Source organism: Mytilus edulis, chromosome 6, assembly GCF_963676685.1.
Source record: "Mytilus edulis chromosome 6, xbMytEdul2.2, whole genome shotgun sequence".
NCBI classification, from domain to species: Eukaryota; Metazoa; Mollusca; class Bivalvia; order Mytilida; family Mytilidae; genus Mytilus; species Mytilus edulis.
This window is the reverse complement of record NC_092349.1, coordinates 63,434,414-63,456,469: the sequence shown is the minus strand read 5'-3', so window position 1 is coordinate 63,456,469 and position 22,056 is coordinate 63,434,414. Positions and strand designations below refer to the sequence as shown.

The window sequence follows — 22,056 nt, the reverse complement described above, 5'->3', positions numbered from 1 at the left end:
ATTTTCTGATATTAATCCTTCCAAATTACTATTTCTTACACATAACGAACTACATTCAAAATGCATCAACCATAGCCGGTTTTTTATTTTGTTTTTGGTGAAGTTCATATGACGCCATAGTCCGAAACCAAAAATTCTATTGTACGAAAATGCAGGACAATAAATTTAATTTGTACAAATTTCAGGTCCAAAAAAAATTATTTTATGCTTATTTAGTGTTACAAGTTTCATACATTTTTGCCGTTTTCTCCATGTTCGTTTCATACTTTATAGGTTTAATTTTGATAACCTTTTTAATTGTGTGGATTTTAATGGCTAGCTTTAATCATTTTATCATAAAAAAAACTTCCCATTTAAAATATATGTTTACCACGGATGTATAAAGCTATTTTTAAAACCGCATTTAACCGTTGCCGTCAACTTTGTGCACGCCGTCTTTACATGTGTTACATAATTAAGTACTATGTTGATGACGCTTCTCAACAGGTAACTATGTAAAAAATTAACATATGGACTTATGTATGTGTCTGAGGTATTGGGGAAAGAAGTTAACTTGTTAATCGTTTGTACGGACAATCAAAGACTGACATCAATGCTTATTGTATCCAAACAGAAATTCCAATTTGGAAAACCATGAAAGACGAGGTTGATGAGATACGAAGGTGTAAGAGAAAGCTTTTGCAGAAGGATTTAGAAAGAACACTAACCAAAAAATATCTTATATTTTGACGATTTCTTGTACTTTATATTGTGTTTGAATTAAAATGCACATAAATGGAACGCCCTCAGGCTGATGGGCATATGAACAGTTCACTATACATGCACTAGGTTTATTCGGGTGTTTAGTTCGTCTTCCTGAACAGTCAAATCATTTTTATGATTTATTAGATATAAGAAGATGTAGTATGAGTGCCAATGAGAAAACTCTCCATCCAAGTCACAATTTGTATTTTTTTAAAGAAAAACCATTATACGGTTTTCAACACGGAGCCTTGTCTCACACAGAACAGTAAGCTAAAGGGCCTCTAAAATTAATATAAAACCATTCAAACGGGGAAACCAGCGGTCTAATCTATATATAAAAAAAACAAGAAACTAGAAACATTTATGAACCACATTAACAAACGTTGGTATTTCAAGAGAAAAACAATTGCATCAAAATTCGACATGTTTTAGTCGTTTTGTGAGTTGAAAAATCGCAAATGTAGTTAAATAGGCGTTAATAATATACGAATCAAATAAAAATGATGATTTAAGGTAGCACAATACAAAGATTTTTTTACTTCCAATCACTAACCTTTAAAATGGTGTAACTTTCTTATGAATGCATACAAAATAATAAAAGAGGTATATATAGATAGATAAAAGATTAATCTTTTAAATGGATGCAATATTTTTATTATGAAATTATTATGTAATCAATTATTACGTAATTAGTGGCAAAATCTCGGTCAGTTCACTTGAATGAATTTAGCTCTATCATCTCTTTATCTATACAGAAAAATTTAACGAAATCTTAATCAACACATCATGGGCTTCAAAAGGGTGTCTCAAATTGTCCCTATGGTATTCCATTCTCTCATAAATCTCTAATTAGTGTAAACATCCTTAACACATAAAAGAAGTAAATGTTCAATTAGGTGTAAAATTTGTTCTATACATTCTATCTGAAATCTGAGACACCCTTTTGTAGATAATGGCCATAGGAACAACATATAATAAAATCAACCCTCTAGGAATACCTATGCTAATTTCAATTGAAAGTGGAAATTTGGTGAAAAATATTTTAGACACAGTAAACATTATAATTGGTTACATATGTGTTGCATAAAACTAACATTGCATTAATTGGAAAGAGTAATCTGTTAGCTATCCATAACTACCACTTTTATAAATTTCCAAGCATTATTAAGAAAGTTACAGCATTTTAAAACTTGGGAGTTGGAGTTATAAAATCTGTGTATTGTGCTACCTTAACAGATAATACTATCATATTTGAATCGCCAAAATGATTTTTTTTAATTGCTAGTTACAAAACCGAAAACATGAGATAGCAATCTGTAAACTAAAGTTAGAAATTTGGTAATGAGATATACAAATCTTTGGTTTTTAAGGTCTTTCCTCTCCGCGAGGAAAGACCTTGTCTTTCCTCTACGCCAGGAAAGACCTTATTGATTTTCTAATGTTTTTTTTTCTTTTTCTTTTTTTTCTTCCAACATTTGTTTGACATGCCCGCCTCTTGTTTCTGTTGAAGCTATGAAGACCAAATATGGACCATTGATAGACCTCATCATGAAGTATTACCAGATGACCCGGTTAAGGATTTCATCATTCCCTTAAGAAGTTATCTCCCTTTTATTGACTTTTTTCAACATGACCCCCCCCCTCGTTTTTTTTTTAAAGATATCATGACCTTATTTGGACCATAGGTAGATCTCATCATGATGTATTACCATATGAGACTGAATAGGATTTCATCGTCCCCTATGAGATTTATATCCCCTTGAAACAATTTCTTTCCTTTGCATTTTTCTCAAAAAGTATTAGAGATAGAATCGATTTAAAAACGGCAAAATGTACAGGAACATATGGCAATGTTAATGAACGTATACAATCATTTTGTTATCAACCCTTATAAGGAGTTATTCCCCTTGAAATATTGTACACAATTTTTGAAAAATTGTATTTCGAGAACCGTAAGTCATAGAGACTTGGGACCTACACCAGTAATCTTATGTTCGCGTGACCTTCAATATGCACCCAAGGTCAAAGGTCACCGAGTGCAAAATCAAATTACGCTGCAATTTCAAGCTTGCATATTAAGAAAACGATAAGAGTTTGATGCATACATACTGTGTATGAAATGTTTCTCTTGACGAGCTCTACATTTTATACATTACTAGAACACACCCGCGAAATCGCGGGGAAATAGAGCGTACGTAAACTGTAAAAAAAATATACTGACTGGAGAATTTCAGGAGAGATATCAAAAGTCAAAGGTACTTTGGGATTGGGCACATTTTTTTGCACTCCCCCTATTTTCCAAATACCGATTTTTATACCTTCTGTTTATCTGTACTCTATGTACTCTATGAACATGCATATATACTTTAATTACTATACAGAGAATTTCAGGAGAGGTATCAAAAGTCAAAGGTACTTACATATATATATATATATATATATATATATATACATCAGTGAACGCCATGAATAGTAAAGAGCCCCCCCTCCCCCAAGATAACCATTGGAATTTATAGTAAATTATAACAAATACCGTTATTCATAGTAAATGTATGGATACAGAAATATATCCGCAGTGACCGCCGTTGATAGTAAACCATAGGCGGATCCCAAGGTGGGGGGGGGGGGGGGGGGGGCGTTGAAAAAAATTTTGTTGATTATATGGGGAATCACTGAAGCATGAGAGGAACGCCCACGTCCACCCCCTTATGAAAAGTTCTGAATCGGCCACTGTAAACTAACTGATAGTAAATAACAAATATTATTCATTTTCGTTTTCCTCCCAAAATAACCCAAACTGAAACACGTTAAGCAAGTATGATAAATGTTAGAACTCAAAATGATAGCAGAAAGCAAATTTATATACTTTATTCATAGTCTTTGTATGTTCAAGGTACAGAAAAGGAATTTTTTATAGTAATAAATTATAACAAATACAGTTATTCATAGTAAATGTATGTAAGTATGTACAGAAATATATCCGCAGTGACCGCCGTTGATTATAAACCATAGGCGGATCCCATTGGGGGCCTGGAGGCCCTGCCCCCGTTTTCGTTGAAAAAAAATGTTGATTATATGGGGAATCACTGAAGCATGAGAGGAACGCCCCCCCTCCCTTTTAGGTCAGTCAGTGCCCTCTCATTCATGATGAAAAGTTCTGGATCCGCCACTGTAAACTAATTGATAGTAAATAGCAAATATTATTCATTTTCGTTTTCCTCCCACAATAACCCAAACTGAAACACGATGATACATGCTAGAACTCAAAATGACAGCAGAAAGCAAATTTATATACTTTATTCATAGTCTTTGTATGTTCAAAGTACAGAAAAACACAAACCGGAAGTCTAATCTGACTTAAAGTTTTGTCCAATGACGGGAAAATATCCGGACGCATTCTTTTTCGTTTTTATCCCAAAATAACGATCATAAGAATGGATGACAAATGCGACTATACATGTTACCTATAGGACACAGAGGCATGATGATTAATTTATTGTGGAAGGAGGAGAAGCGACACCCAAAATGAGGTCTTCTCGTTTAATAGTATAGAAGCTAAAAAAATGCCCGACCGTCTGTTCAATAGTTACGTCAACATAACTCTTAACACTATAGTGACATGTGTATATCTTTTAAAAGGTAACAGATATCAACCTACTATAAACTGCAAAGATGATCAGTTATTCAAGACCTTCAATTTGAGGTCAATGTCTGGTCATGATGAAATTTCACCTTGATTTTGACCTTGTGATATTTGAAAGGTCAAGTGGTCCTGAGTTGAATGGTGATAGTCCCATGTTTCTACGACTTCCGGTTCTTAAGTTTGGTATTGCATCATATATTTGATGATTAATTGTGACCTTGGTCAACTTTGAAATTGTCCCATTTCCTTTTCTATAATGATGTCCTTCAACTGTAGATCATTTATCATTTAACAGATTTGAGGTATCTATTGTCGTTTTAGAGATAATGCAGTTTGAAGTTTTGCGAGCGGAGGCATGTGTTTCTGAATCAACAAGAGCTTACAACTTAAAATGTTTTAGAAATTGAAGAGGTTAACATAGTTAGGGAGCTACCATTTGATTTTTATGGGGGGGCTAGGATGAAATTTGAAAAAATAGGCAGGACAGGAGTTTTGAGTAAAAAAAAAGGCAGGATGAGACACTTGCAAAAAAAAAAGTCAGGACGACAATTTGGGTAAAAAAAAGTCAGGATAAACTAAAAAAAAAAAAAGACAGGACCGAACACAGTGAAAAATAAAAAGGCAGGACAGAGATTACAGCTAAAAAAAAATGCAGGACAACATTTTTCATCCTAGCCCCCATAAAAATCAAATGGTAGCTCCCTTATATGTTTTACCAAATACCAAAAACATTCCATGGAAAAAAAACATCAAAAAATCAATTTGAAATTTTCAAGTTTTGCATAGACTTTGTAAGTTTCATAACTTCTATTTATATAGTTGATATTGCATCATTATTTGCACTTTGTCAAATGGGGTCATCTGATATATCAAATTGAAGGTCTTAATAAACTCTACTTAAAAATGAAAATTTTAAACCCCCTTTTCATCCCAGGGGGACGGGTGGGGTCATTTAGTGCAAAACATTCAAATTTCTCAGATAGTAAGGTTGTCGCATATCAAATGAAAGAACATAAAGCGTACATTTCAAATTTCAAATTGACGTCTTCCAAAAATGGGTTGGATGGGGTCATTGAGTGCAAAAAATAAATGTTCTTTTAAGATAGGGTTGTATATCAAATGATAGGTCATGATGTGTACATTTGAAATATCAAATTCCCGACCTCCAAAAATTAGTTGGATAGGGTAATTAAGTGCAAAAATCAAACTTTCTAGAACATGGTGTTGTCACCTATCAAATGAAAGCTCATCTACTCTGTTCCATACATCATAATTCCGATCTCAAAAATGTAGGCGGATGAGGTCATTAAGTGTAAAAGTTTCAGAAGGTATGCTTGTCGTATATCAAACGAAAGGTCGTACAAAGTACAATAAGAAAACATCACTTTTACAGGAAAGACCTTTCAATTGTTTTACAAACAATTGAGAAACTAGTCTTTATTATTCGTTCTTTCAACAAAAATAGTCAAAAACTATGAGTTATGAAGGGAAAAAAAATTGTCGTTCAAGTAGTATTCCAAACACAATTGCAGGATAACTTTTTATAAAGAGAATATCTGGATGAGAATTGCTGGATAGCTTGACACTATTGAATTAAAACTAGAGTATAAGAAATATCTATAAACTTTTTCGTTCTGAGTTGTGCACACATTATGACAAAATGGAATTAATCTTCCGCCTCTATATTGCATAAAGGAAAATCTTTTTATTTTGGTTTATATTTGGTGATTGAACTTCACAGCTACTATTTTACGGTACATATCATGATGAAAACCCTATTATCTGTTTATTGGTCTATTATTACTAGTATTTCACCCTCCCATTAGACAGTTTTATACTTGATAAAAGTAAATAAATTTGAATACGTTCCCTCACACATCGCTGATATAAGAGGGGAGGCAATAGAGGGTCCGTTGAACAGTTAACAACAAATGTAAAAATGCCCTCCTCCCTCTTATGAGCAGGGTGAAATAGGCGATCAAAATTAATGTATTTTCTGTTAGTTTTTAACTTAAATCCGTATTTATAATATTGATATAATTCTCATCAGAGAGTTTTCCCAAATATATTGTATAAACCTTCATTGTCGTTTTTTAAATAAAGTTTTTGATTTTCTTAAACATGAGAAAAATTCAATTTGGATAGTAAAATTTTGAGGCGAATAGCCCTCACTTAATTTATAATTGAAGCACATCATTTGAAACAAGTTAAGCTTGAAACACATAGTTCAGGCTGTGAAGACGGCACCGCAGGAAATAAATAGTAAATTCCACTTGTATCTCACAGTGACACTGAGAATTTCGTCCCAGGCGAGACAAAAAGCACTGTAAAACTCACATTTGAAATAAACATTGTGACGCATATATATTATTTGTATCCGGTTGTGAAATCCCCAGTTTCTATTTTTAGCCTTTACTCTATTTCTTTCGATTGCACCACTCTAACAGTCAGCAAATCTCAATCAACATTTACTTAATTCGAGATTTCTATTTTGATAAGACTATTCTTCGTGCAGCTCTGATTGAAAAGGTAAGGTTTAGTAACTATAATATATCCTATGGATTTTTGCTTATTTCTCATCTTATTGATTAAATATATATATACACAAGTATACATTATTAGATAAATCGAGAGTTAAATAACCTACCGATACTAGATAAAATATTCATTGAAGATTAGCACACTCTATAGTTGATTGAAAAGTTATATAGTATGTAATTGAAATGTACATGTTCGCTGTAATTTTTTCTTCAATAAAACCCTTATAACGTGTTTCGATATTGTAATGGGTGTAATTGTTGGGTATATATGTATATAATGTAAGGGCCCAGAGTGGTTTGCAATGAATGGGTTTGCTAAAAATGTACAGAGTAAAATTAAAATGCTGATTGAAAAAAATGTGCAGAAAATTAAAGGAATGAAACATTAGAACATTACTTAAAGTCTTTGGTCATGCCTGGTCATGACCGGGTACACATGTCTGTCTAAATAAGGTAAAAACAACATATGCTATTCAGTTATCGTAATCTTATTTACTATACATCTACTATTTACTTTCAATTTATGTTAAACAGGGGCGTGCAATGTATCTTTTAAATCAATGCAGAACCAACGCAACTTCCTCGTTTAAACAATGTGAAAAATGTTAAATTTGAAAGTACTTTAAATGTAAACAATTAAACACCTGAGTGGTTATGAACACGTATATTAATACATTTATATTGATCTAATTGTTTGGCTTGTATCCAGCCAACATAGCTAGGGTATAGCCAATACCGTCAGCATTTTTTTTATCCAGGTAAGAATATTTGTCGGTCATTCCTATATTTAGATCTTGTTTTTAAGTTTCAAGCAGTAAATTGAATAAATAAGGTAAGTAAAATATTATAAACATGATAAATGAAGATGTAGGTAAAGATTTATTCAGGTACGATATTATACAGATTTAAATACGTACATAAGACAAGTATAAACCGTATTATTGTAGATTTGCGACTTGTCTTTGTATTTACTTAATTTTTGCTGAATGTAATATTCAACCAACTTGTTACGACACACACTATCGATGAGACGACATTTTGTGTTGTGCAATAACTTTTAATTTTATTGAAAATCTCACATTTTGATAAATGCACTTTTCAACACGCCACTCATATTAAGTCATCCTTACTAAATGGGTTCTAAAGACACGTCTTCCTTCCTTCAATTGAATATTTAATTTCCTCATATCCGACAACCAATCAATGCACATACATGTAACAGTGAGAATTCCTAAGAAACCTTCAATTTCACAAATCCAATATTTTAAATCACTTCCTCCAAATGTGATTTTGCACAAACATGCATGAACTATCTGTCACTGGACGATACGTAAAGAGCAATCCATCAATCTTAACGGGATGTGGATTTACTTTGCTGAAAATCATAATTGTGGATTTGAGGGAAAATATCACTAATTGCAATTGAGGCTTAACAGGTTAATACATTTTCTTGATACCGGATGGTTGTATACGAGATTGCTCCATTGGTAGGTGGATGGTTTCAAGGGGGGGGGGGTCTATCTAGTAACATATTTTGTGCTTGGAAAACTGGCTTTTCCAAAGTTGTCATACCTTACTATGCATCTTACGGTTTGTCGTTTTTACCAATCCCCCCCCCCCCCCCAAAAAAAATTAATTATAAAAAAAATTGCATATGTATTTCTTTGGTTCTTATAACGTGACTCTGTACTTTAAGAGATCCCGTCAAGTCTGATAGTGTTCTATTTTATGTCATTAATATGATATATTTCTATTATGAATTTCAAAATACGTTGAACCACAAACGTCAAAATCATTCAATCGCGTAGTGGAATGAACTATTTGTGGATTCTTATAAATTCTATTATATAACTTTTGAACTATTTTAAATCTCGGTCTATTTCTGAAATTTATTCTTACATACTTTTGATTTTTTAACCCTGTATGCTAACATTGCCTATGTAAATTTTAAAATTGTTTGTATGCACATTGAACGACAAATCTATGCAACGTATAAAATTTTCTGACGTCAGACACACAAATCAATGAATGTGTTTGTAGATAGATGTTTTTGTGTTGTGTTAAATTGTTCCTTTTAAAATTGTTATACGATGATGAATAATGTACCCATATTCTGACCATTTTATTTTTTGTGTCTGTTTAGTTAACGCATCAATGTAATATATAACGGAATTTGATGAGACTGTCATCAAAGTGAGAGGGTTATCGCTATAAAACCAGGTTTAATCCACCATTTTCTAAATGTGAAAATGTCTGTACCAAGTCAGGAATATGACAGTTCTTGTCCATTCGTTTTTGATGTGTATTGTTATATGATTTTGATGTGATTATGGACTTTCCGAATTGATTTTCCTCTAAGTTCAGTATTTTTGTGATTTTACTTTTTAAAAATAAACTTTATGAAATTATTAATTTCTGCTCAGAAGTTAACAAGACTTCGAGAATTTTAAATCAATAATTTAAAATGAACTTTTATTATTTCAGAGCTAAACAGACCCTCATCCACCATGTCAAGACGGGGAGACGAATCACTATACAGAATCCCTCCTTATTTTTACCTCCATGTTCTAGACCAGAACCTCAATGTAACAAGACTTGAGATTGGTCCACAGACATTTGTCAGACAAGACAATGAAAAGTAAGTATAACTATAGCCTTTTTATTCCCGTGAGTAGAATGTCTGCCTAGATAAATTTTCTGGTGCATATAATCCCCACACTATTCCATCAGAAGAACAACCTTAAAAAGAAAAGAAAAAAGTATTATGGATTTTTGTTTACACCAAAAGGCAGAGTACACTTGAAGTGAAAATTACCCAATGTTATATGAAACTATTTATTTTTAGAATATCATAGAACTGACAACTAAATATACTAGTTAGTAACAAGTTTTGGAATGACAAGATTTTCTTGCATTTCATTTGTCAGATAGGCCAGACCATGTTCAACCAGATATTAATCTGACAGGATATATTCTTAAAAGTCAATACCGTAATAAGCTGGATACAAATATTGCGCATTGATATTTACAGAGTGGTATATGGACCAGAGCGTATGATCACAGTGCCCCCAAGGCATTATTGTATCGTAGAAAACCCTGTACTAAAGGACAAAGAATGTAAAGTTGTCTTTGACGAAAGTGGACAGGCCAAACTTGTACATGCTGACCAGGAGATTAGATTGGCACAGGATCCTTTCCCACTGTACCCTGGGGAAATACTGAAACAGGTATGATATTCGTGGCTATAGGTTCAAGTTTTGATATAACAATGAACAGAACAAAGTAGTTACAATATTTAATTCATTATTACTTGTCAAAAATATATGAGTTGTTTTGATTTCAGCTTCTAGGCACGATTTCCCAGTAAACAATTATTTTGAGCATCTAGCCAGTAAATCCAGTAATGTATAAGTAATCAGGGATTGTATGCGTTATTACCTACAGATTTACGACTTATCGATTGCATGAAATAATCTAATTTTTTCAATAATACATAATGAAGTTAAGGAAAAAATGTTATATTGATCACTTATTGACTTTCAATGATATAACATCCACGGATGACTTATTCGTTGTAACCCATAAGTGGCAGTGACCGATTTGCTTTTTCTCCTTTTAAGTGTTGGTTACTGGTCTTAACCATCCCTTCTGTCAGTGGTAGCAGATAATTTGATTCCCTCCCTTGTTGTTTAGAGGTTGTAGCTTACTTAAAAGCAGTTGATTTTTTTTTTCATTTAATTGTTGTTTATTGGTTTCAACCGTCCCCTGACAGTGGTAGCTACATATTTGATTTCCTCCCTCGTTGCTTGAAGGTTGAAGCTGTTCTATACGCAACTGATTTGATTTGACCTTCCAAGTGTTGTTAATTGGTTGTAACCCTCCCTAAACTGTAGTAGCACCTGAGTTTGAGTTATCTCACTTATTTGTTGTAGCCCTGCCATGACTGTAGTTGCAGCTGGTTTCGGCATCTTCTTTGTTGTTTATTGGTAGTAAAAAGTATTAGGAGCTAATTTAATTGATGATAAGTATACCACCATTTAAAATGGTAGCATTTTATTTGATTTTCACCATTGTGGATTAAAGGTGGAAACCCTTGATATTAGGTAGCAGCCGATTTGAATTTCTCATTTGTTCGTAGGTTGTAACCTCCCTGAAGGTGGTAGCAGCCAACTCCGCTCTTCGGCTCAGAGCTATTCTAGACTTTGAAGACGATGATGAAGAAAAGAGAACAGCTGGGGATGAGTGGCTATTTGAAGGACCAGGAACATATATCCCAAGGAAAGAGGTTGTTATTGAGGAGACTGTCAGAGCCACAGTCATTAGACCTAACCAGGCCATTAGATTGAGGGCTAGGAAGGAGACTATTGATAGACAAGGTGTTGCTAGGGTAACCGGTGAGGAATGGCTGGTGAAGAAGACCGGAGCTTATCTCCCAGGAGCCTATGAAGAAGTTGTAGATGTTGTCAACGCCTATGTTCTAACAGATAAGGTAAATATAGTTCCAATCAGTGGAATGACGATAAAAAGAAGATAAATTGATCGTTGATCTATTGGTGCATGTTTCGTGTTTCTTTTGTTGATGCGATCGTTTGAATTTTCGTATTTAAAAAATATTTTGCATGTTTATTTAAATTTGCGGAGGAATAAATAGATGATAAACTAGTACACCATAAAAACGTTATATAAAATAGAGAAAGAAAACGTAGCATAATAGGAACAAACAATTTTAAAAATATTTCTTAGAGTTATCTGGTCATATTATTCACCTTTCAAATACTAGTAATGTACAACGTAATTAGACAAGACATTATCATCTTATTTGTTCATTTGCCACTGGACGTTAAGCAACCAACAATCAATCTAATTTGTTATCTTGCAGAAAGCCCTCCATATGATATCATTGAGAACATTTAAAGACGACTTTGGTGTAACAAGAAAGAATGGAGAGGAATGGTTGATCAAAATGACAGACACAGAAACACACATACCTAATGTGTATGAAGAGGTATGTACTGATGTAACAGGGAATGAAATATGGAATAAACACTTATTGTTTTCCTTTTATGAATAAAAGAAAAACGTGTCTGGGGAACACATCTTCACTTTGATTTCTTCAAATCCTTTCCTTACTTCCTTTCTATTTCACTTTTAATCAACAAAATATGATTCTGACTCAGTGCAGTTCATACTCATGCACTCTTCCGAGTTTCATTTTACAAGTTATGATAATATTCAATTTGAGTACAGCTCAGATTCGCTTAAGTTCTGTTCAAACAATGCAGCAATGGACCAATACTTAAGTAATTGCCATTGTTTTTGAAACTTAACGCCTACTGAAAAGAAATGTTAATGTTGCGGTGGTTGAAAAACAGTTTCCAATTTTTATACGACCGCTAAAATTGAAAATGTTTTGGTCGTATATTGGTATCAAGCTGTTTGATTTCTTCAAAAATTTAATAATTGGGGTTCTTTGATATGCCGAATCTAACTGTGTATGTAGATTATTAATTTTTGGTCCCGTTTTCAAATTGGTCTACATTAAGGTCCAAAGGGTCCAAAATTAAACTAAGTTTGATTTTAACAAAAATTGAATCCTTGGGGTTCTTTGATGTGCTGAATCTAAACATTTACGTATATTTTTTACTATTGGCCCAATTTTTCAAGTTGGACCAAATCGGGGTCCAAAATTAAACTTTGTTTGATATCAACAAAAAATGAATCCTTGGGGTTCTTTGATATGCTGAATCTAAACATGTATTTAGATTTTGAATCCTTGGGGTTCTTTGATATGCTGAATCTAAACATGTATTTAGATTTTTGATTATAGGCCCAGTTTTCAGGTTGGTCCAAATTGGGGTCCAAAATTAAACTTTGTTTGATTTCAACAAAAATTGTCTATATTAGGGTTCTTTGATATATGCTTAATCTAACCATGTTTAGATTTTTGATGTTTTGGTCCGGTTATCAAATTGGTCCACATTGAGGTGTAAAGGGTCCAAAATTGAACTTTATTTGATTTCATCAAAAATTGAATTCTTGGGGTTCTTTGATATGCTTAATCTAACCATGTATTTAGAATTTGGATATTGGACCATAATAGGTAATGTACAATTTAAAATTTAAAGTTTTTAAGTTTAAGTTCTTAAACCACATTCATTATGTGTCAGAAACCTGTGTTGTGTTAACTTTTTAATCACAATCCAAATTCAGAGCTGTATCAAGTTTGAATGTTGTGTCCATACTTGCCCAAATGTTCAGGGTTCAAACTCTGCGGTCGTATAAAGCTGCGGCCTGCGGAGCATCTGGTTTGTAATATACTTACGGTTTGATTTCAGGTTGTTGGAGTCATCAACATCACCACACTTACCTCAAGACAATATTGTATCATTCTTGACCCTTCCGATGAACATGGCAGACTTCAGCTGGGTAGAAAGAAATTAGTTAAGGTAAATACAATGTTAGATGAATTAGCATAGATAATATTCTGTATAACTAAGTTTCATCAATGTATGCTGTTGCATAGTATATACCAAGTTTATATTAATAAATTGGCATGCAACAAGCTTATGTGAATAAAGTATTTTGAACAGTGACGAAAACGCCCTGTTATTATGTCATATGTACGGTGTATTTCCTATTGCACCATCTCTAAAAGAGTACTTAGTAATTGGCCGTTTCAAAATCTAAAGAATCATGGGTAATTTCATTGTTCGTACCCAAAATGAAAATAGCGTCACGTCATTGGTTGAATTTCCATTGTTAATGACATTTTTAACCAATCACGACGTTTCTGGCGTACACTTTGGAAAATATTACTCAGGGTGCATTAGATTCTGAAACGGTGAAATGTCAATTAATAAGTCGGCGTTCGGATCAGAATTCTTTACATTGTGTATTTTACAGAAAACATTCTTTTTTCTCTCAATGTCAATACAACTCAACAGCTGAAAGCTGATCTTTAACTTAACTTTAACGTTTTCATTGAAGGCATCTTTCTTATTCCCCGAGTATATAATTATTCTCATTTTATATAATTGTATTTTTATAGGGTGAGTGTTCCTTCTTTTTGTTACCCGGAGAACGATTTGAGAGAGGAATCCAGAATGTCTATGTACTGGGAGAAGATGAAGGTGTTATTCTACGAGCAACAGAATCATTCATTGATAAAGATGCTGTAAGTTGAACTGTGAACACTATTAAGTATTTATATCACGTGTTTTCTTTTTGTTTTATGATTGGATGTCTGTATCTATATCAAAACTGTTCAACAAAATTATTTTAAGTTAACACAGAAAATGGCCTATGCTTTTTATACGACCGCAAAAATTTTAATTTTTTGGTCGTATACTGCTATCACGTTGGCGTCGTCGTCGTCGTCCTGCGTCGTCGTCGTCCGAATACTTTTAGTTTTCGCACTCTAACTTTAGTAAAAGTGAATAGAAATCAATGAATATGGCCCCAAATTCCTAAAATGTTGGGACCAAAACTCCCAAAATCTTGGGATTGATTTTTGGAGTTGAGGTCACAACAGTTTATGAATTAGGGGCCAAAAAGGGGCCCAAATAAGCATTATTTTTGGCACCATAACTTTAGTATAAGTAAATAGAAATCTATGAAATTTAAACACAAGGTTTATGACCATAAAAGGAAGGTTGGGTTTGATTTTGGGAGTTTTGGTTCCAACAGTTTAGGAATAAGGGGCCCAAAGGGTCCAAAATTGAACTTTGTGTGATTTCATCAAAAATTGAATAATTGGGGTTCTTTGATATGCCGAATCTAACTATGTATGTAGATTCTTAATTTTTGGTCCCGTTTTCAAATTGGTCTACATTAAGGTCCAAAGGGTCCAAAATTAAACTTAGTTTGATTTTAACAAAAATTGAATCCTTGGGGTTCTTTGATATGCTGAATTTAAAAATGTACTTAGATTTTTATACGACCGCAAAATTTGAAAAACTTTTCGCACTCTAACTTTAGTAAAAGTGAATGGAAATCTATGAAATTTTAACACAAGGTTTATGACCACAAAAGGAAGGTTGGGTTTGATTTTGGGAGTTTTGGTTCCAACAGTTTAGGAATAAGGGGCCCAAAGGGTCCAAAATTGAACTTTGTGTGATTTCATCAAAAATTGAATAATTGGGGTTCTTTGATATGCCGAATCTAACTATGTATGTAGATTCTTAATTTTTGGTCCCGTTTTCAAATTGGTCTACATTAAGGTCCAAAGGGTCCAAAATTAAACTTAGTTTGATTTTAACAAAAATTGAATCCTTGGGGTTCTTTGATATGCTGAATTTAAAAATGTACTTAGATTTTTATACGACCGCAAAATTTGAAAAACTTTTCGCACTCTAACTTTAGTAAAAGTGAATGGAAATCTATGAAATTTTAACACAAGGTTTATGACCACAAAAGGAAGGTTGGTATTGATTTTGGGAGTTTTGGTCCCAACATTTTAGGAATTAGGGGCCAAAAAGGGCCCAAATAAGCATTTTCTTTGTTTTCGCACTATAACTTTAGTTTAAGTTAATAGAAATCTATGAAATTTTGACACAAGGTTTATGACCACAAAAGAACGGTTGGGATTGATTTTGGGAGTTTTGGTTTCAACAGTTTAGGAATTAGGGGCCAAAAAAGGGCCCAAATAAGCATTATTCATGGTTTTCGCACAATAACTTTAGTTTAAGTAAATAGAAATCTATGAAATTTAAACACAAGGTTTATGACCATAAAAGGAAGGTTTGTATTGATTTTGGGAGTTTTGGTCCCAACAGAATAAGGGGCCCAAAGGGTCCAAAATTAAACTTTGTTTGATTTCATCAAAATTGAATAATTGGGGTTCTTTGATATGCCGAATCTAACTGTCATGACTGTGTATGTAGATTCTTAACTTTTGGTCCCGTTTTCAAATTGGTCTACATTAAGGTCCAAAGGGTCCAAAATTAAACTTAGTTTGATTTTGACAAAAAATGAATCAGTTAGGTTCTTTGATATGCTGAATCTAAAAATGTACTTAGATTCTTGATTATTGGCCCAGTTTTCAAGTTGGTCCAAATCGGGGTCCAAAATTAAACTTTGTTTGATTTCATCAAAAATTGAATAAATGGGGTTCTTTGATATACCAAATCTTACTGTGTATGTAGATTCTTCATTTTTGGTGCTGTTTTCAAATTGGTCTACCATCAAGTCCAAAGGGTCCAAAATTAAACTTAGTCTGATTTTAACAAAAATTGAAATCTTGGGGTTCTTTGATATGCTGAATCCAAAAATGTTCTTAGATTTTTTATTATGGGCCCACTTTTCAAGTTGGTCCAAATCAGGATCTAAAATTATTATATTAAGTATTGTGCAATAGCAAGTCTTTTCAATTGCACAGTATTGCGCAATGGCAAGAAATATTTAATTGCACAATATTGTGAAATAGCAAATTTTTTTTTTAATTAGAGTTATCTTTCTTTGTCCAGAATAGTAAGCAAGAAATATCTAATTGCAAAATATTGTGCAATAGCAAGATTTTTTTTAATTGGAGTTATCTTTCTTTGTCCAGAATCAACTTAAATCTTTGTTATATACAATATACAATGTATATTCACTTTTTACTACCAACTGATAAATTAAAATAATCTTTACCATTCAGTGATAACAAGCAGTTTTTTTACATCTTAATATTTTATGATGTATTTAAATGAGTAGTTATTGTTGCAAACTCCATTAGAAATTTTAATTGAGATTAGTTTTGGAATAAAGGAAAGGGGGATGTGATTAAAAAAATTGGGTTCAATTTTTCTCATTTGAAATTTCATAAATAAAAAAGAAAATTTCTTCAAACATTTTTTTGAGAGGATTAATATTCAACAGCATAGTGAATTGCTCTAAGAGAAAACAAAAATTTTAAGTTCATTAGAACACATTCATTCTGTGTCAGAAACCTATGCTGTGTCAACTATTTAATCACAATCCAAATTTAGAGCTGAATCCAGCTTGAATGTTGTGTCCATACTTGCCCCAACCGTTCAGGGTTCAACCTCTGCGGTCGTATAAAGCTACGCCCTGCGGAGCATCTGGTTAATTATTGGCCTAGTTTTCAAGTTGGTCCAAATGGGGGTCCAAAATTAAACTAAGTTTGATTTTAACAAAAATTAAATTCTTTGGCTTATTTGATATGCTTTATCTAAACATGTACTTTGATTTTTGATTATGGGTCCAGTTTTCAAGTTGGTCCAAATCAGGATTCCATATCAAGTATTGTGCAATAGCAAGAAATTTTCAATTGCACAGTATTGCACAATAGCAAGAAATATCTAATTGCACAATATTGTGTAATAGCAATTAATTTTCAATTGGAGTTATCTTTCTTTGTATAGAGTAGTAGTTGATAATATATGTTGGAAATTTGCCAATAACTTTATGTAAATAACTTCATTGGAAATTTGCCAATATAAAATGTTGCTGATGAAGCTTTTTTTCCTTATCTTATCTAAAATGTTTTTAGATAATGTATGTTGGACATTTGCCAGACATGACTATGATGTCATTTTCTATTTTTATTTGCCTATAACTTTATGTAAATAACTTCATTGGAAATTTGCCAATATAAAATGTTGCTAATGAAGTTTTTTTTTCCTTATCTTATCTAAAATATTTTTAGATAATATATGTTGGAAATTTGCCAGATATGACTATGATGTCATTTTCTATTTTTATTTGCCAATAACTTTATGTAAATAACTTCATTGGAAATTTGCCAATATAAAATGTTGCTGATGAAGCTTTTTTCCCTTATCTTTTCTAAAATGTTTTTAGATAATGTATGTTGGAAATTTGCCAGACATGACTATCATGTCATTTTCTATTTTTATAATTTTCTGATGTATTTAAATGAGTGTTTATGGTTGCAAAGTCCATTTAAAATTTGAATTGAGATGATGATGATGATGGAATGGCTTGACATTTGTTTTGTGTAAAAAACCCATATAATGTCAAAAATTTGATCACAATCCAAATTCAGAGCTGTATCACGCTTAAATTTTTTGTCCATACCTGCCCCAACTGTTCAGGGATCGACCTCTGCGGTCGTATAAAGCTGCGCCCTGCGGAGCACCTGGTTGTCATACTGTTATTGCAAATAGTTATCAAAGGTACCAGGATTATAATTTAGTACGCCAGACGCGCGTTTCGGTTACATAAGACTCATCAGTGACGCTCATATCAAAATATTTATAAAGCCAAACAAGTACAAAGTTGAAGAGCATTGAGGATCAAAAATTCGAAAAGTTATGCCAAATACGGCTAAGGTAATCTATGCCTGGGATAAGAAAATCCTTAGTTTTTTGAAAAATTCAAAATTTTGTAAACAGGAAATTTATAAAAATGACCTTTATGTAAGCCTGAATGATACTGTTTTTGCTCAAACATTTCAGGTTAATAGTTATTCTGGGAACCCTTTTATCTGTGGTAAATGTAAAATGCAAACTAGTTCCACCTGTTTAAAACAGTTTGACAATTATTTCCTATTGAAGGTGTCTTTGGTATGAAATCCAAATTACTATTGATATGATTGTTTTGCTTTGTTTTACACGATAATATTTCTATTGACATGTTCTTTTATTTCCAGAAGATAGAACGAAAACCAGGAGATAAATGGATGATTCGGGGACCAGCAGAATACGTTCCACCAGTGGAGGTTGAGGTGACCATGAAGAGAACTGCACTACCACTAGATGAAAATGAGGGTATCTATGTCAGATGTATTAAAACTGGAAAGGTATGTCATACAGTTTCTATTTTCCACAAATAATCATATACATGTGTATTTTTCTTAAAGATGTCAGTCAGTTGATAGTCTCATATTATGTAATGAAATTCTATCAAACATCTTTGTGTAAAATGCAAATTCATTTAACACATCAAATGTAATTTTCGGTGATCTATAAGAATATATTAACTGAATAGAGTTGTGAATTGAACATATATATTTGTTACCTTGTGATATCAAATATTTTAAAATACACATTTTAGGTCAGAGCTGTAACTGGAGAGACATACATGTTAAATCAGGATGAGGAACTATGGGCTAAAGAACTTCCTCCTGCAGTCGAGACTCTCCTGGCTGAGGCTAAAAACCCACAGGCCTTTGGTGAGAGAGGACCAAAACCAGGAAGTGAGGCTGCTAAACCACGTGACAAAACACGTGTGATCACTTTCCGAGTTCCACACAATGCTGCTGTACAGATTTACGATTATAAAGAAAAGAAAGCAAGGTATATTGATAAAATGTGTTATTGGTACTTAAAGTGAGATTTAATTTAAGCGTTAAGTTTTATGTTTAGAATTGATAATGTCATCATAATACTGTTCTTAATTGTACCTTATTTCAATTGGTGAAAGGGGTTTGATAAGTCTGTTTATTAGAGCAATACAATGTACTAACAAGATACTAATATGTAAATCATGTGATAAAATCTTAACTTATCTTCAATTTTGCTTTTCTTTACAGAGTTGTTTTTGGTCCCGAGTTGGTTTTATTAGGTCCTGATGAACAATTTACAAAGCTTAGCCTTTCTGGTGGCAAACCAAAGAAAAACAATGTCATTAAATCACTATGTTTGTTTCTGGGACCAGACTTCAGTACTGACATCATTACAGTAGAAACATCTGACCATGCAAGACTGTCTTTACAGCTGTCGTACAACTGGCACTTTGAAATTGAAAGCAAAGAGGATAAAGTCGAGGCTGCTAAGATTTTCAGTGTACCAGATTTCATTGGAGATGCCTGCAAGGCTATAGCTTCCCGAGTCAGAGGGGCCGTGGCACAAGTACAGTTTGATGACTTCCATAAGGTTAGCATTATCTTTATACAGGAAATAGTTTGGTTTAAAGATATGAAATTCGAGTGAGGGCATACACTAACCCAAAGATGATGGAAACCTGAAACCTTTTCTTAAATGCATCAGTTTTTGACTTTATAAATTTGGTGTGTTCTAATCGCTTTTCTGGATTTACCTTCATCTTCAAAATGTTTAAAAGCCATGTATTTGTGAAAACGTAGAAATATAAAAAAAGTCAGCTAAAAGATAGACAATCTTTCATTTTAGAATTCGGCAAGAATCATCAGATCATCAGTATTTGGTTTTGATGAGAAAGGAAAAGTTCGAGGGACTTTCAGATTTCCACAAAACAATTTGGTATTCACCAGTATTGATATTCAATCTGTTGAGCCTGTAGATCAGAGAACAAGAGATGCCTTACAAAAATCTGTACAGCTGGCCATTGAAATTACCACAAACTCACAAGAAGCTACTGCAAGGTGAGTTACTCTATAGAAATCTTTACTGCTAGCCATCGAATGCACATTTAACTCAGAGGAAGCCGCTTCAATGTAGTTAATTTTGCAAACCAGGGTATTTAGTCACGACTAACTCGCAAGAAGCTGAACCATATTTGATCAATACAATCATATGCATTAACCATGTCGTACAAGCATGGTAAGTGACACAAAGGCATATGAAATGTTGATTGATTCAGATTAAGTTCATCATTGTTAATCAACGTTTGTTTTCCCATTCTAGACATGAAGCAGAGAGATTAGAACAAGAAGCTAAAGGAAGATTAGAAAGACAGAAGATTTCAGATGAAGCAGAGGCTGAAAAATCCAGGAAACAATTGTTAGAATTACAAGCAAACAGTGCTGCAGTAGAAAGTACTGGCCAGGCTAAGGCAGAGGCACAGTCCCGAGCTGAAGCCTCAAGGATTGAAGGCGAGGCAGCTGTAGACCAAGCTAAACTAAAATCACAAGCCATGAAGATTGAATCAGTAAGTAGCAGGGTTTATGTAATTTTTCAATGAAATTTGATGGCATAAGTGGTTTATAGGTCATATGCTTTAACCTTGCTTTTTTACCATTTCACTGTTTGCATTTGATAAAGGTGTGTAGAATTGCTCGCACTCGAAGAATATTTGAAATAATTTCAGTATATCGTAGAATTTTAAATGATGCTGTTTCCAAGTTTGTATGTGTCCCATGTTTCTGTTTTTATCCTGTTATTATCTGAAATTATCTTTACGGTGTTGACATATAATGGTATGTTTCACCAAAATTATATGCTATCTATTTATAGAACTCAACTTAGCTGATATGTTGTATTATTGTAGATAATGTTGGTAAAATATTTTAAATCTTATTTTAGGAATCTGAATTGGAAAGACTTACACAAGCCAGAGAGGCAGAATTAAAATATGTTCGAGAACAAGATGAAATGGAACTAAGCAAATCTAGAGAAATGTCAGCCATCGAAACAACAAAGTTCAAGAACATGGTGGATGCTATTGGAGCAAATACCTTAGCAACCATGGCTTCAGCTGGACCAGACCAACAGGTCCGTATGTTGCAGTCCCTCGGCCTGAAATCAACCCTCATCACGGACGGTAGCACACCAATTAATCTGTTTAATACAGCTAATGGATTGATTGGAGGTATGATGCCAGCAAAGAGGGGGAAACGCCATGACGACGACGATGATTGTTATGAATAAATATTGGAATGTGCTTTTCTTCTTAACATTAGTTATTGACTTTTGTGCTTGCGAAACAATGTGGAGTGAGTACTTTGTTTTGGAAAAAAATGACCAGTTGAGAAAGTAACATCTTATTGTTACTAGCATTATTAACAATTGAAGTATACCATAGTATATTTTTGTGTATTTATTGTTATTATTTTCTGATGACGTTGTATACACTTTATAGACTTTGATACCTAGTGTGATAGAGGCGTGCACAGTTGTTTATTGTTTAGATGTGAAGGGAATAGCGTCAGAGTGTAAAATGTTTTGTATACTTTAAAAGTTGTTGAATATGTACGTTCTGTATATTTGATAGGGTTTGTTTGTTACCATGTATTAAGGTATTTAATCTATGATAACCTTTTATACACTAATTTATCAAAATTTAGTATATGTGCAATACATTTCTTTTGTATTTTATAATTTTCTTTATCACACCATTGTGTATTACTCATTTTTTCAGAGATCAATGTCCATGAGTTATGTTGGAATATGTTATTTAACAATAAATTTTTTATTAATAATTTATCTTGTCGCGTTTGTCACTGGCATAGTGGGAACACGAAATATA

General features: G+C 33.0%; 1 protein-coding gene across 2 annotated transcripts; it reads left to right on the top strand.

Moving 5' to 3' along the window:
- Positions 1-6,734: 6,734 nt before the first annotated feature.
- Positions 6,735-22,009, top strand: LOC139528088 (major vault protein-like). Of its 2 annotated transcripts, none has more exons than XM_071323902.1 (13): positions 6,735-6,916; positions 9,412-9,565; positions 9,959-10,154; positions 11,066-11,416; positions 11,807-11,932; positions 13,263-13,373; positions 13,976-14,101; positions 18,542-18,691; positions 18,946-19,187; positions 19,424-19,766; positions 20,022-20,233; positions 20,496-20,739; positions 21,114-22,009. In XM_071323902.1, exons 2-13 carry the CDS (start codon positions 9,435-9,437, stop codon positions 21,456-21,458), a joined length of 2,577 nt encoding a protein of 858 aa, XP_071180003.1. In that variant the 5' UTR covers positions 6,735-6,916; positions 9,412-9,434; the 3' UTR covers positions 21,459-22,009. The 2 variants fall into 2 exon arrangements, with proteins under 2 accessions (XP_071180003.1, XP_071180004.1); XM_071323903.1 differs by lacking the exon at positions 6,735-6,916 and adding an exon at positions 7,680-7,759.
- Positions 22,010-22,056: the final 47 nt, after the last annotated feature.

Coding starts and splice junctions, on each gene's coding strand:
- LOC139528088 (XM_071323902.1), top strand. CDS start 9,435: ATGTCAAGACGGGGAGACGAATCACTATACAGAATCCCTCCTTATTTT. Junction 19,188..19,423: donor TATAAAGAAAAGAAAGCAAG/GTATATTGATAA, acceptor TTTTCTTTACAG/AGTTGTTTTTGGTCCCGAGT. Junction 19,767..20,021: donor AGTTTGATGACTTCCATAAG/GTTAGCATTATC, acceptor CTTTCATTTTAG/AATTCGGCAAGAATCATCAG.